This window comes from Alnus glutinosa, chromosome 10, assembly GCF_958979055.1.
Source record: "Alnus glutinosa chromosome 10, dhAlnGlut1.1, whole genome shotgun sequence".
NCBI classification, from domain to species: domain Eukaryota; kingdom Viridiplantae; phylum Streptophyta; class Magnoliopsida; order Fagales; family Betulaceae; genus Alnus; species Alnus glutinosa.
This window is the reverse complement of record NC_084895.1, coordinates 8,061,360-8,076,790: the sequence shown is the minus strand read 5'-3', so window position 1 is coordinate 8,076,790 and position 15,431 is coordinate 8,061,360. Positions and strand designations below refer to the sequence as shown.

The 15,431-nt window shown below is 37.2% G+C and overlaps 1 protein-coding gene and 1 non-coding gene across 6 annotated transcripts; one reads left to right on the top strand and one right to left on the bottom strand.

Annotated features, from left to right (window-relative positions):
* Positions 1 to 3,027: 3,027 nt before the first annotated feature.
* On the bottom strand, positions 3,028 to 3,136 carry LOC133880803 (small nucleolar RNA R71). Its single transcript, XR_009902419.1, has one exon. It is a non-coding gene; the product is annotated as a small nucleolar RNA R71 (small nucleolar RNA).
* A 1,915-nt stretch (positions 3,137 to 5,051) lies between these two features.
* Positions 5,052 to 10,008, top strand: LOC133879475 (probable splicing factor 3A subunit 1). 5 transcript variants are annotated; one of them, XR_009902095.1, is made up of 5 exons: positions 5,052 to 5,267; positions 6,394 to 8,639; positions 8,764 to 9,060; positions 9,639 to 9,701; positions 9,797 to 10,008. XR_009902095.1 is itself a non-coding variant. In XM_062318048.1 (4 exons), the coding sequence occupies exons 2-3, from the start codon at positions 6,483 to 6,485 to the stop codon at positions 9,031 to 9,033; spliced, it is 2,427 nt and encodes an 808-aa protein (XP_062174032.1). In that variant the 5' UTR covers positions 5,052 to 5,267; positions 6,394 to 6,482; the 3' UTR covers positions 9,034 to 9,060; positions 9,797 to 10,008. The 5 variants fall into 5 exon arrangements, 3 of the variants coding, with proteins under 3 accessions (XP_062174032.1, XP_062174031.1, XP_062174030.1); XR_009902096.1 differs by lacking the exon at positions 9,639 to 9,701 and adding an exon at positions 9,316 to 9,398; XM_062318048.1 differs by lacking the exon at positions 9,639 to 9,701.
* Positions 10,009 to 15,431: the final 5,423 nt, after the last annotated feature.

Below are 15,431 nucleotides of genomic sequence, written 5' to 3'. Positions count from 1 at the left end.
ATGTGTGTTCACTATCATGGCGGATATATATATATATATATATATATATATATATATATATATATATTTATGAAAAATGAATAATCGTTCCCACAAACAACCCCAAAATGTTAGATTAGTTTCTGGTACAATGTGAACAGCATGTTCTTCAAACTCCCACGATCATTGCAAAACAACTAAAATTAAGAGATCCTATCAGGGTTCTCACTCCGATGCCTAAGTTAATATTTGCGAGAAAAGTATACTTAATGCACCAAAATTTAGTATGTCATTTATACTTGGTATAAGGGCCTATATATAGGCTAAAAGGTGAAGGAAAAACTGAATTAGGCCTCCTACCCAAACTTAACCTAAGAGCGCCGTCAGAGTTTGACTTGGACTCGTATTCATTATCAGACCTAGATTGGATTTCTTTCCCAATTTGCCTTGGAGTAAGATTTGATCTCGGATCTTCAAGGATTAGATTTGGACTGGGAGTCCTATCCCAATTCAACTAGGACTAGGACTGTTTGACCGAATCTTCAAAGAGTTCTAATTGGATCCGGATTGTCACTCCTACCCCAATTCTACTTGGAGTAAGGTTCCAATCTGGATTTACTAGGATGAGAATGCTACCTGAGTTCTCGAAACATGCTTGCCCCGAGCCTTGACTGGATGAGTTGAATCTCGGTCTTGGGATGTCTGTATTCCCGGGACTCAATCTGGATGTATCACCTGTCGCGTACTTCCAGAAATAACCTTTTTTCGGAGAAGACTAGTTTGGGTGTAAATCTCTTAGGATTGGCCTATCCGGGAGTCTTGCTGTCTTGGCTTGAGGCCCGCAATTTTTCATGGGCTGATGCTGGCCTTGAGGCCTGATCCTTTTCAGATGGGCCGGTGAGAGTGAGATTATTCCTAACAGTATCATCCTCAGTAAGTATTAAATAATTAATCTTTCTAATTGATGTTGATGAACAATGCTAATTCCAAAGCTTGCAATGCCCAACTACATTAGGACATTGCAAAAACACTAATCACCAATCTACTTTACTTTAAACATCACAATGACGCTTGGATATCACAAGTGTCATCAACCCATGATAACCCATAAAAATTCTAGGGTTCCATTTGACACCCCAATAACTAATAATATTAACCCATAGAGAAATTCTAGGGTTAGACACTTAAAATCCCAATCTACAACACTTAAAGAATATCTATGATTTGGGGTCTTATCTTGTGATGATAGCTTAAATATGCATGTTTTTCTGGATTAAAATAAGCATTATCATACTATTTGAATAAATATTTTCATCACTTTAAAACCAAATACAAATCTTAACAATGTTATCTCTTATCACTTTAGATATATGTATGTTGAGATAAAGTTCTTGATGGAGATGAAGTTTTTACCGTGAGACCCATGACTTGGAGGACAATTCAAATGCTGCTAGCTTGCGTAGAGAGAGTCAGACAGTGAAGAGTGAAGACCAAAGAAAAGAAGAAAAAGAAGAAAAGAAAGAAGGAAGTCAAATCATGTGGGACCAATTGGCTCAAAAGAAGGAATTCAAATAATGAGAAGATTTTAGAAGATCAGAGAACCACCTTGAATAAAGGAGGAAAATCTGGATAAAATATAGGGTGGATCACGTCTCTCTGTTGTTCAATTATCTGCTGCTTGTGTGGTGATAAAAAGGGAAAAACGTGGAACCGAAGAACGATCTTTGTTCTTATTTTTCTTGAGAGTGTATTTTTATTTTGCTAGCTTGATGTTTAGGACCTTGATGATGGAATTTATTTGATGATAGAACTTTTAATGAAATTATAGTATTTATTCTCCAACTCTTCTATGGTTTTTAATGTATAATCTTTTTAATCGATTGCATGATTTATTTTTAGAAAATGGTTTTTGTTCTGTAAAATTCCTTGATTCATTGTTAACTACAGGTACAGTGAATGCTTGGAATTCCCTGCGAATCAAATAACCAATTTGCATAATGAAATCAATCAATTTTAAGATTGATCTTTTAATGATATTTTCTCTTTATGATCACTGCTCTATTTTCCGATTGGGTGCACTCCTTAGTTGCCTCTCAATTGAGTTATAAAATGAGTTGAGGAATTAGTATTATAGTTTTGTTAAAAGTAAAACCCTAATGGCTTAGCAATTTCTTTTAATTATTATTTCCTTTATATCTTTTATTGCATTTTATAAAAATCATTCAATCAAATCAATTGTCACAGATTTTTCCTAATCTTATTTTGTTAGTGTTCTTTGTTCTCCAAATCCCTATGGTTCGACACTCGGACTCCCGAGAATTTACTACTTAGCGACAACCTGCACTTGGGATTGCATACTTAAGTTGTCAACAAATTTTTGGCGCCGTTGCCTGGGATTTCGGCGTTGATAAAGAGCACTAGGCTGTCTTAATGAGGTTTGCTTTGATTTGAGATTCATCGCAGATACGGTCAACTCATTCTATCTTTTATTTTATTTTATTTTATAATTGTTTGTTTGTTGGTGTATGAACGGTTGGTTTCGTGATCAGAGTGGTCGTTTGATAAAAATAGAATTTGAAGCTTGCTTAGATAATTTGTTTGAGTCTTCAATACATTCTCACACACTTGGCACGATGGCTAATGATGGTAGTGATCATGGGGAGAATGAGAATATGAATCTTAATGGTCCATCAATATGGACATTGTGTGAATATTTGCAACCCCCTCGAAACAGTACCCCTTCTTGCATTATTTTTCCTCACCAAGCTAATAATTTTAATTTCAAACCAGGTATGATTCCATTATTTCCTAAATTCCATGGTGTTGAATATGAGAATCCTTATTTGCACATAAAAGAATTTGAGGAAGTATGTTTCATTTTTCATGACCAAACTTGTAGTGAAGAATTAGTTAGGCTTAAATTGTTTCCTTTCTCCCTAAAAGAGAAAGCAAAGACTTGGCTTAATGCTTTGAGACCTAAGTCAATAGGCACATGGCAAGAGATGCAAACTGAATTTTTCAAAAAGTTTTTTCCTTTTCATAGGACCAATGCTCTTAAAAGACAAATCATGAATTTTGTTCAAAAGGAAAAAGAGACATTTTATCAATGTTGGGAACACTTTAAAGATTTGTTAAACCCTTGCCCACATCACGGCTACGAAATTTGGCACACCATTAATTTTTTTCTGTGAGGGTTTGATGCTCCAAATGCGTCAATTTGTAGAAATGATGTGCAATGCTGAATTTTTAAACAAGGATCCCAATGAGGCTTGGGAGTACTTTGACCAACAAGCTGAAAATGCCAAATCTTAGGACATGACTGCTCCTTTTGAAAATTCTAATAAGACCAAGCCTCCTACCACTACATCTAGTGGAGGTATGTATCACCTTAGGGAAGGGGATGACTTAAATGCTAGAATTTTAAGTTTGACTAGAAAAGTTGAAGCCATGGAATTAAGGAAAGATAATGAAATCAAATCTATGCAAAAAGAGGTAATGTATGGCATTTGTGATATAATTGGACACGCAACACATGAGTGTCCAACTATTCCAGCTTTTAAAGAAGTATTGCATGATCAAGCAAATGCCATGAAAACTTACAAAAAGCCTTTTATATCTTCATATTCTGAGACATACAATCCGGGGTGGAGGAATCACCCCAATTTTAGTTAGAGACAGGAGAATAATGCACCACCACCACCTCAAAGGCCCTCTAACTCTGTTCTTTATGCTCCCCTACATAAGAGGACTCTTGAGGACACTTTGCAAACATTTGTGCAAGGGCAAGCAACCATCAATAATAAAAAATCACAGGCCATCGATGATATAAGAAGCACTCTCACCAAGTTGACCTCATTTTTAAGCATTCAAGAAAAATGTAAGTTTCCTGCTCAACCACAACAAAATCCACAAGGTTGATTTGTTTTGAGTGGTTCTAATTCTTCTAAAGGAAAACCGGAACACATCAAGTCTATCACCACTCTTCGCAGTGTTTAAACTTAATTATTAAATTACTAAGTGTTCAAATTATTTCTTGGGCATTACAACTAAGTCGTGGACTTAAGCAGTTACTTCTTTTTCCACTGTGAAACACTTTTGTGTTTTGCAGATTAGCAGGTTTTTTGGACTTTTGGGAGTAGCATTTTATTAGGATGAAGATGCTGAGTGACTAACCTACTTAGTCATGTTTGATTAGAATAGTCGGTAGTATTTTATCTTGTAGATTCTTATTCTTGGAAGGTCTATGTTGGTTATTGATCTTAATAATTATTATACTTAAGGATATTTTAGATTTTCTTAGATCATTTCATTTCGCTATTCGCTATAGTTTTACTTTGACAGTTTGTTTTAGTGTTGTAATTCCAATTAATTACAAGTTAATTAGTGTAGAGGTGCTACGAGTAACACTATAAGTTAATTACTTGTTTAGTGAAATTAGTTAGTTTAAATTGTAAATTAAAGGAAAAATTACCATTTAGCTCTCTAAACTGTCAACCATTTTGCAAGTAACCCCATGAACTGCCAACACTTGGACTCTAGCCCCCAAACTACCAAAACGTTTCAAAAATGTCAATTTTATCGAAATATGCCTATATTACCCTTACCACGTGTCATTTTCAATTAAAAAATAATAAAATTTAAATTAAAAAAAAAAAAAAATTGGTGTTTGGGGAGTGGCCGCGCTGCCACCCCAAAGGTGGTGCCGGCCACCCCCCAAACACCCATTTTATTTAAAAAAAAAAAAATAAGAAATAAAATTTTAATTTTTTTTAGTTTTTTAGTTTTTTTAGTTTATATTTTTTTTAATTGAAAAATGACACGTGGCATGGGTATTATAAACATATTTCAACAAAATAGGCATTTTTGAAACGTTTTAGTGGTTTGGAGGGTTAGAGTCCAAACGTTGGTAGTTCGTGGGACTACTTGCAAAACGGCTGACAGTTTGTGAGGCTAAACTGTAATTTTTCCTAAATTAAATAATTGGGTAGTTGTATTATTTAGAGAAGTCGTGGGGTTAAAATGGAAATAGACGAATCCCCCCTCCCGTTAAAACGCATGAGAATCCTCTCCTTCGTTAAATAAAATCACTCCCGAAACCGTGACACAGTCCCTGTTTCAAGTGAACCTAGTTCCTAGCCGCACAGCCCATCCCCTTCCCGGCCCCTGCTTCCCGTTGCACCGGAGAGAGAGAGAGGGAGAGAGCCGGGAGTCGGAGAAGAAGAAGAAGAAGGGTGAAAGGAGTGGGTGTCTTCAAAAAGGCACATGGCCCAGAGAAACGACAAAGCTAGGTAAGACTCTTCGTTTTTCTTTCCTTGTGTTCTTGAGGTACCCAATCGGTTTATAGCTGCTGAAATTTTTTTTATGATGGGTCGACACTCTAAATGTTAATTGATTTTGAATTTTGGTGGAATTTGGGTGTTGATTTCGTTGGATGTATATGCTGGTTGCCATAATTTTAGAGGGGTTTTTGATGTGCTCTTTGATATTTGGATTGAGTTTGTTGTTTGGAATTTCAGTAGATTAAATTGTTGTTCGAAGATTTGGGTTGATTTTGTTGGTTGTTGGCCGAATGGAGGGGTGATTGATGGTGTTTTGGCTTGTTTTGGATTCGGTTAGAGATGACCGAATGGGTTGAGAGGATTTTGTTTGGGTTTTATTGTTGATTTTGGTTCTGCTTGGCCAAAAGTGATGCTGGGTTGAGTTTCTCTTTGTGGTCTGGGGATTAAAGGTTGAGTTTTGTTGAAATTTCCATTTGGCGTTGAAGGTGAGGTGTTGGATTGTTGATTGAAGTTGATTTTGTAATGTTGTTAGTTAGTAGGATTTTTTGAGATGGTTGAATAAGAGAGAGTTTCTAAGCCATGAATTTTCGCTAGTGTACCTCCGCGCGGTACACTTACAGCCAGAACCTCAACCCACACTACACCACTTCAAACACAGGGTACTTCCAACCCACCAATCACAAGGGTACACGGTTTTTTTTTTTTAAATAAGCAAGCAGAAAATCTATTAATGCCCAATAACTGCAGAATATTACGATTATGTGAAATTAATGGAGAATATTTGGGGATCCTCTATTATGTGATAGATTTTAGAGTATTCTTATACTCTGAATGGTATCTTATGTCTGTGGATGAGATTTCTTTTACTTCTCTAATAATACGTATCGGAAATCCATTTATATATTTTATGCCTTCCTCTATTATTTGATGAACAAGAGAAAAGGAAAAAAAGAAAGAAAAATTAGATCCCAGGATGCTAGTCTTTGTAGTGTACCATGCATTTTGGGCCCCTTTTGGGTTTGGGCTGTGGGTTATGCTTGCTTAATTTGATGTGCTGAGAGATCTTCAAAGTGCTTCATTTTGCAATTATTTGAGCAAGAAGCTAACCAGGTTTTGCTTTGATTTCTTATCACAGGTAATGATAACTTGCTGGTAGATGAATCTGTCTTGAAGCCATCACTTTGTCACTTCATATTTAAGGTTTTGTTTCTGTTGAAAAAAAAAATGCTAGGTTCTTTGCCGATCTTGCCCCTCCCTGCTCCTCCTCTTGATGGAAATCTTGGCCCTCTTCCTGCATCTCAAGTGTCTGATGAGCAGCAGGATGAAACACCTTCAAACGAGGAGCAGATCAAAGCTAACTTGGCGCCTTCAACAGTTGCAACCCACACAAGAACCATTGGAATTATTCATCCTCCCCCAGACATCAGAACCATTGTTGACAAAACTGCTCAGTTTGTTTCAAAGAATGGACCAGAGTTTGAAAAGAGGATTATTGCAAATAATGCTGGCAATGCGAAGTTCAATTTCTTGAATGCATCGGATCCCTACCATGCATATTATCAACATCGGTTGTCCGAATTTCGTGCTCAAAATCTGTCTTCTGCTCAGCAGCCTACTGATTCTGCTGTGCCTGATTTGCTCCCATCTGCCCCAGCTGCTGATGGTAATGAAGCGGCAGCAGCAAAGGTTGATCTGTCTGCGCAGTTCAAACCTGTTCGTAAAGTTCTTGAGCCCCCGGAAGCTGAGCAGTATACCGTTCGGCTTCCTGAAGGGATTACTGGTGAAGAACTTGAGATAATTAAGCTCACTGCTCAGTTTGTGGCCCGAAATGGGAAATCTTTCTTGACAGGATTGACAAGCAGGGAAATCAATAACCCCCAGTTCCATTTTTTGAAGCCAACCCACAGTATGTTCATGTTTTTCACTTCGCTTGCTGATGCATATTCAAAAGTCTTAATGCCTCCAAAGGGTTTGACGGAGAAGCTAAAGAATAGTGTTGCTGACATGACAACTGTGCTTGAACGAAGTATGAATCGTCTCGAGTGGGAGCGTTCACAAGAGCAGGCTAGGCAGAAAGCTGAGGATGAAAAGGAGCAGGAAAGAATAGAGATGGCCATGATTGATTGGCATGATTTTGTTGTGGTTGAAATGATAGATTTTGCGGATGATGAGGATGATGATTTACCCCCTCCAATGACCCTGGAGGAGGTTATAAGGAGAAGTAAGGTGTCAGTTATGGAAGAAGATATTGTTGAGCCAGGAAAGGTGGTGGAGATGGAAATGGATGAAGAAGAAGTGCGGCTTGTTGAAGAGGGAATGAGGGCAACTAGTATTGAAGAGAATGGTGATGGAAAGAAGAATGAGATGATGGTAACAGAGGAACCAGAGCCACCAATGCGAATTGTGAAGAACTGGAAGAGACCAGAGGATAGGATCCCTGCAGAAAGAGACCCAACAAAATTTGTTGTTTCCCCAATTACTGGTGAGCTAATCCCCATTAATGAGATGTCCGAACACATGAGGATTTCCCTCATTGATCCCAAGTACAAAGAGCAGAAAGAAAGGATGTTTGCTAAGATTCGTGAGACTACGCTTGCTCAGGACGACGAGATCTCCAGGAACATTGTGGGGCTTGCACGAACCCGTCCGGATATTTTTGGTACCACAGAGGAAGAAGTCTCTAATGCTGTCAAGGCTGAGATTGAGAAGAAGAAAGATGAGCAACCAAAGCAAGTTATATGGGATGGTCACTCTGGAAGCATTGGACGCACTGCAAACCAGGCCATGTCACAAAATATTAGTGGAGAGGATCAAAATGATGCTGGTAATAATGATCCAAGAAACCTTCCTGGTCCTGCAGCACTTCCTCCTAGGCCTGGCATGCCATCAGTTCGTCCACTTCCTCCTCCACCTGGACTAGCCTTGAATCTTCCTCGTGTGCCCCCAAACACAGTCCAGTATTCTGCTCCAACTAATGTCGGGCTCCCTGTACCCCCACCCAGGCCACCAGTTATGCCAATGATTCCTTCAGTTCGGCCACCTCCACCTCCAATGACAATGACTTCTGGACAGCAATCTCTTTTGGTGAATCGACCACCCCAAATGCCACCATCAATATCTATGAATGCTACTAATATTCCTGTACCGCCTCCACCTGGTTCCCAGTTTATGCATGTGCCAGTTCCCCGATCTTTTGTTCCTCTTGCTGTGCATCAACCTACCATGCCTATGATGCCCCCACCGCCTTTGCCTCAAGGAATGCCTCCACCGCCACCACCTGAGGAAGCTCCTCCACCGCTTCCGAATGAACCAGAGCCAAAGAGGCAGAAGCTCGATGATTCTTTGCTTATTCCAGAAGACCAGTTTCTTGCTCAGCATCCGGTATGTGGAGTCTCTGCATTTGGCTCTTTTTAACTGTAGTAAACTTCAAGTGGTATTCAATTTTTAATTTTTTAAATCAATAGGCTCTAGGTTTTCTGATTTAGATTTATTTTTATTTTTGCAGGGGGCTGTTCGAATCACTGTCTCTGTTCCCAATGTTGATGAAGGAAATCTCAAAGGGCAGCTTCTGGAGATTACAGTGCAGTCTTTATCTGAAACTATTGGCAGTCTGAAGGAGAAAATTGCAGGGGATATCCAGCTTCCTGCCAATAAACAGAAATTGAGTGGAAAACCTGGCTTTCTCAAGGACAATATGTCGCTGGCATATTACAACATTGGAGCAGGAGAAACGCTTAACCTTTCTTTAAGAGAGCGTGGTGGTAGAAAAAGATGAACAGCTTTCTTGACCGGGGCATTTAAGGTGGTTGTTGGAACTTTCTTGTTACAATGAGAGTATTCAATATATTATTGTTGAACTTTGTTATTCTATCTTCATGGATGTTATGTTGGAAATGCTGTATCACTAGAATGACTTTCTGAACTTTTTTTTTTGTCCTAACCTAGTGGCATGTATGGTATCTAAGGGCAATGAGTTCCTTTTTCTTAGGCTGATCAAGTCATCTACTTATTACTACTAATCATCTTCTCCTTTTGCATTGTGGTTGCTTCACTGAAGATTTTGAACTCCAGTCTTATTGTGCTTTTCATTTCCAATTTCGTTGCTGCAAGTTTTGCTCTTGGTGAACGTAGTGATGGAAGGTTCTTTTTGCAAGTATTTATATTTTGTTATGCCTGCACATTTAGATGGATAGATTACTTATTGGTTTTCTATGGAGAACGCTGCATCCTATGGAATTTCTTTTGCAGGGCTTATGCCCTACAAATTTGTTCCATTTTTCTGCAATGTTCTCCTCAGACCAGCCATTGGACCAGCCAATAGCAATAGCAAGCAATGTCTGGGGGAGTTGGTGCTTTCTGATGCCGTTTTTCTTACTACAGAAAAGGCTACTTGTTTGAGTAAATGAAAGGACTGTGCCACCCCAGCATATGTTTCTTATACAGGTCGTATGCTTCCATCTTTCCCTTTTATGTAGCATTCATGGTCCATGTTTTCACAGGTCTGATGACAGTTATTTATACATGCCTTTTTATTGCAGCATGGATCAGGTTTCATTGCAGTTTCATGATAGAGATTAGAGGCAGCAGATAAATCTAATTTTTGTTCTCTCATATACTATAAATTAGATTTTTGTGTATTATTTTGAACTTGTATAGAGCAAGACTAAGGCCTTGCTATGTTGTTTATGAGATTAGTTGAATGGAGAATTGGTCTGAGAAAATGAAACAATGTACCTATTTAAGTGTTTTACACTTTATTTTTCAGTTATTCACTGGTAGGGTCCTCTTCTTCTTGCTGAGCTGTAATTTCTGCCTATTGTTCCCTATGCTTTTCTAAATCAAGGCTTTTTCCTCTCTAATTTATCAACTCAGCCAGTCTCTCTGCCCACCACTTTATTGTGAGATAATACCATCCTTTGATTCTTTTTGCTAGTGCACATATATGAAAGTTTGAGCCCAAGTAGTAGTTGAGAAATAATGTTGTCTTTAAACCTATAAAGGTTCAATTTTTCAGATTGAAAGAGTTTCCCTCCCATGCTTTCTTGTTCTGTTTCTGGATTTTTTTGCTCTACCTTGCAATGCTTGATTAATATGGTGTTTTACCTTAACCATTGAGTATCTTAAAACTAGTTGTAGGTTTTTTTTTGTATATAAGTTAAAACTAGTTATAGTTGGTTGGTAGAATAAACCCCCGGAATGGAATAGTTATTTTATAGTTTGTTAAGTTTCGTAGGTGGAGGAATAGATATTCCTATTAATATCTATTCCTTAAAATGAGGAATAGCTATTTCTATCTTGTGGGAATAAACCCATCAATTAAACTTCTCACAAAAGCCCCCATAGAACCTGAAACAGTGAACGGCTGCAGCACTGAGCCCCACAACCTTTGAGAAAACTTGCAAATCATGGTTTCTGTAAATGGGTATACGTTCGATTTTCCAGAGTTGTAATTATCCATCCACTGATAGTCAGAATAACTATGCAGTATGCTAATTCTAGGGCCAGATCAAAAAGGGATTAGGATTTTTTTTTTTCAAATTATCTATCCGAATCTGAGAGAATTTGGACAAGTGATTATGAATTTGTGAGATACTATTTATAAGATTCACCTGACTGGATAAGTGGTTAGACAGTTCAATTTTTATTTTGTCAGTCAGATGGGTTTCATATGTGGACTCTCACAATTATCTACCCGAATTTTTTCAAATTCGGACAAATAATTTAAATGGGTCCTAACATAAAACGGAGGGTTATTCTTATCCTTTGTGTGCCATAATTGTTGAAAGTATGTGTATTAGATAGCAGGAGTTTCACATTCGGATTTTCTTCCTTCTTGGGCATAACACAGAAGGGATTCTGAAGGGAATGTGCATACCCCATTTTCAATGGTTTAGCGGGCAGATTAAACTTTATGGTTCTTTTATCTTATTGTCCTTGTTGAGTCCATTTAAGCAGTCCGAGGACTGGCAATTTTTTGGCCCATTTTCTATTTGTTGTTCTCTTATTCTTTGCATTGTATTTCTGTTTGAGTTTGTTGTTGGGGAGTCTACTCCCTCTTGGTTTTTTCGTCATCGTAACCCTTTTCCATTTGATTAGGGAAAAAGAAAATTGACAGAAGTTCTATTTGAAGGGAATAGAACATTTTTCCTTTTAGATGTGGGAATATTAAACTTGTATTATCAAAATATTGGTTGTCTTCCGCTGTGATCAAGGTGGTTTAGGGAAAAATATTAACCTGCCCATTGAACTTCAATCTTGTACCCAAGTTCTTTTATGAGTGAGCTTGTAAATCTGAAATCTTGAGAATTGTGACAGAAAATGCAGCTGCTAAAACCACTCCGAGATAACCAAATTCAAGAGGTTACTTTATTGAAGAAGATTAAAATACAAGCAGAGTAAACTTACAACTCATGTAAAATACTCTAATCAATTATATGAACAATGAGCTCCCTGCTAGCCAATCTTCTTCGAATGTCTCTCCTTACTGACCTACCGGTAGACTTTTTGGCAATTGAAGATTGTGTATGGTGCGGTTTGAAAGAACAGACTCCAATAGAGAGAAAGCTACAAGCTTTTTACAAATCATCTTTTGGCTCAACAATAGTGAAGCAACCTCTTAAGAGGGTTTTAAGGCTCAAAATGAGTTATAGGCTTCACAAAGTCTAACAGGGGGGAAACCATTGATGGCTCTCAAACAAAAACCTCCTGGCTTACAAGGGAGAAGCAAGAAAACTTCTCTAGAGGTACTCGAGGTCTGATTTCGCTCTAGTATGTCTCCTCTAAAAGACCCAAAGAGGCTTCCTATTCTATTTATAGGAGGGAAAAAAAAAAAGCAAAAGGTTGAAAAGCTGTCGAAGATAAGCCAGTCCAAGTAAAGTCACCTTAATTTCTAAAACCTAGCAATCTCCTCATTTGGCCATTCAGTGACAACCAGAATACATCAGAGACAAAAACAATCACAAGTATATAACACTTTACAACTCTAATCCAAGCCTAACAAAATAGATACATTATAAATGAATAACATCCATTCCAACAGGTTAGTAAAAAATGAAGTAACAACCTCATAATTTATCCTCCTTCAGGAAGGACAAAGAGACATACAATGAAGTATGTGAGGAAGGACACGCTGAGCTCAGCAAAGAAAGGGCAAGAGAACCAACATCAAGTCATTCCCAAAAAGGATACAAGTAGAATCATTTGAAGCATCATATACAAACATGCATACAAGTGTATCATAAAACATAATGTATCAATAATACATCCCATAAAACATGTCAAAGAATGCATTGAAAAAACTAAAACTACTTTAATGTCAACTCCCTCTCAACATGAGCAATCTATCTCCCTAGCAGGTGTCCCGCACCACTAACCACATTCTTCCATTTTCTGTCACAAATGAGAAGAGGAACTCAAGCAGCATCATATGCATCCTCATAAGGTACATCACAGTGATGTACAAAACAAAACTCACAAAGTGAGTACTCCCTCCAAGGAATTCACAGCAATAAGAGACACCAAATAAAATAATGTACCACAGTCACCATGTGATACTCAATGAATAGTCACTCAAGTAAATTAGTCCATAAAAGAACACTTGCATACTTGTGAAAACATAAGAATGATTAGCCCAGAATATTAACCCCTTTCCGGTAAGGTTGGCGCTATTCCGAGTGACCTGTAATACAATACCGATGCCCTGCATATTGTACGCTATTGTCCATCATTAGCAGCCCAACCAAATTCGATTTCGGGTGTCTCACGCTGCTAATGACGTCCGTCTATAGTAATCATCATTCAAACATGGTTACGCCGGTCACAAGAACTATGGATCCAAGGCCAAACATAAAAATAAACATTTGACCATAGAGTTAACATGTATAGGAAGTCCATAGACGTTATCATGCACATACCAGTGTACTATGTCATACGATGCAATTATTATTTATTGATTTTTATATGCATCCGTTTACAAAACATAATTTTCATCATCTTATTGATTCATTTACTCATTTTCACAAAGTAGAGTTCACAATTGTTTAAAAGGTATTTCATGTGAGTTGTAAACATGCTCATGCGGAAAATATAATAACAAGTATCCGTATAAGTTCTACTCATTTATATCATAAGGCTCCTCTATAAAATCCTCATAAAGCTCCACAACCTTTAAAATTGTGAAAAGACCTATCATTAGTCCTAATTCCAAGCTAAAACAAGTCTTAAGTTAATATGCTCAAAATAGGCTCTCTGCTTGACCGTCAAACATTCGGACAAATGGAGTTGAACGTTTGGTATTGACATCGAATGTTCGTCCAATAAAGGTTAAACGTTCGGTGCTGGGAAGAAACTCATTTCCGAAACCAAAAACCTGCAAAACATATTCTAGGCAAGTCCTAAGGTCTTAACAAGATCCTTAATAGAGTCCTAAGCCACAATAACATATCCATTCAAAAGAAACTACGTCCAATATTATTATATCGTCAAACTAGTGTTAAGGCCAACAAAACCATCTAGAGGCGTAAACCTACGAACTTAAACTTACGAGCTTATGCTATAAAAACAAGCCAACAAGTACCTAACAACAATAAATGCGTGCAAAGATAGCATATCCACCCTCGAAAGTTTGATTAGTAAGTTGACAATAAATGCATGTAAAGATAGTATATCCACCCTCGAAAGTTTGATTAGTAAGTTGGGTGGTGGTGAACCACCTACAAAGGAGCTGGACAATTTTTATTTTTAACTTACACAATCACATGGCATGCCAAGTGTTATGGGCTTAATTTCTCAAGTATATAACAATAGGATAAGGGTAGTTTGACGAACCTTAACACTTTCCAAATCAACTCTAAGAGCATTCACAGCAGCTTCCCAACCATTTTCCTTAAATATAGGGAACAAAACTATTTTTTACTTCCCTATCAAAAAACACCCCACAACAACTTCCTTTCCCTTCATTTTTCCCTATATCATTAAAATATTATTTTTTTTACTTTTACTTTAATTAAAGTAAGAAAAATAAGATAAAGTAGGAGAGAGATAACATATTTTGTGAATAAACAATTAAATGGGAAGTGAATATTGTATTCACAGCAGCTTCCCTAAAGGGGATCTATTCCCTAAGTTTTAGGAAAAATTTCAAGAATGTTACAAAAACTCCTATACAGCAGCTTCCCTAAAATTTTCATTTTCCTGGGAAGTGAATAGTGCTTCTCAATGCATTGGAAAGTACTATTCACTTCACATTCAATTGTTTATTCACAAAACATGTTATCTTTCTCTTACTTTATCTTCTTTTTCCTAATTTTAATTAAAGTAAAAGTAAAAATATATATATATATATTTTAATGATATAGGAAAAAATGAAGGAAAGCTGCTGTTTTGTATTTTTTATAAGGAAGTAGAAAGTAATTTTGTTCTCTATATTTAAAGAAAAAGATTTAAAAACTACTGAAAATACTTTAAAACTGAATAATATTATTCTTTTGCTTAATTATAATAAAGCAAGTAATGGATAGAATAGGACGCAGAACCGTGGCATGCACCAAGCCAATAAATTTTGTTGAAGTCCTGTTGTGACACGTACGTGACCCTGCCACTGAGGGAGAGAATAGAACGTGGGAGTTTCCAGGTTGAGTCTTCGGCATTTTCCAAATGATTATTCCTTCAATATATAATTTATTTAATTTAGTATTAGGAATTAGGATAAGTCTCAATAGTCTCATGCTCCTATTTGTTTTTGCACTTTACCTAAACGACAAAACGTTTCACCAAAGCTTTTTTTTTTTTGGGTAAAACGTGTCACCAAAGCAGAGGACCACTCCTCAGTCCTCCCTCATCTTCTTCTTCTCTTTATCCTCTTCCTTTTTTTTGTCTTCTCATTATTATTTCACTTTTTTGATCCACAACCCACCCACGCGCGCCCATATCCACTCATCAACAGTCAACAGTACTCAATTATATCTCACAATAATACCTCCAATTCTTCGCATCACACGTCCACGTCAACACTCTCATGTACAGAGAGATCAATACTAACAACACTGAACCTCCACGTCATCCTCATAAATGTCACTTATCCAGTTATCCTATCGCACTATCCATTACCGACTTGACCTGATTAGAAAAATATTAGGTTTACTACATGCGCACAAAACTAACGTTTTCCTACTT

Bases quoted from the DNA above. Each gene is read 5' to 3' on its own strand.
- LOC133879475 (XM_062318048.1), top strand. From the start codon at position 6,483: ATGCTAGGTTCTTTGCCGATCTTGCCCCTCCCTGCTCCTCCTCTTGAT. The intron at 8,640-8,763 runs GTATGTGGAGTC...TTATTTTTGCAG, and splicing joins AGTTTCTTGCTCAGCATCCG to GGGGCTGTTCGAATCACTGT.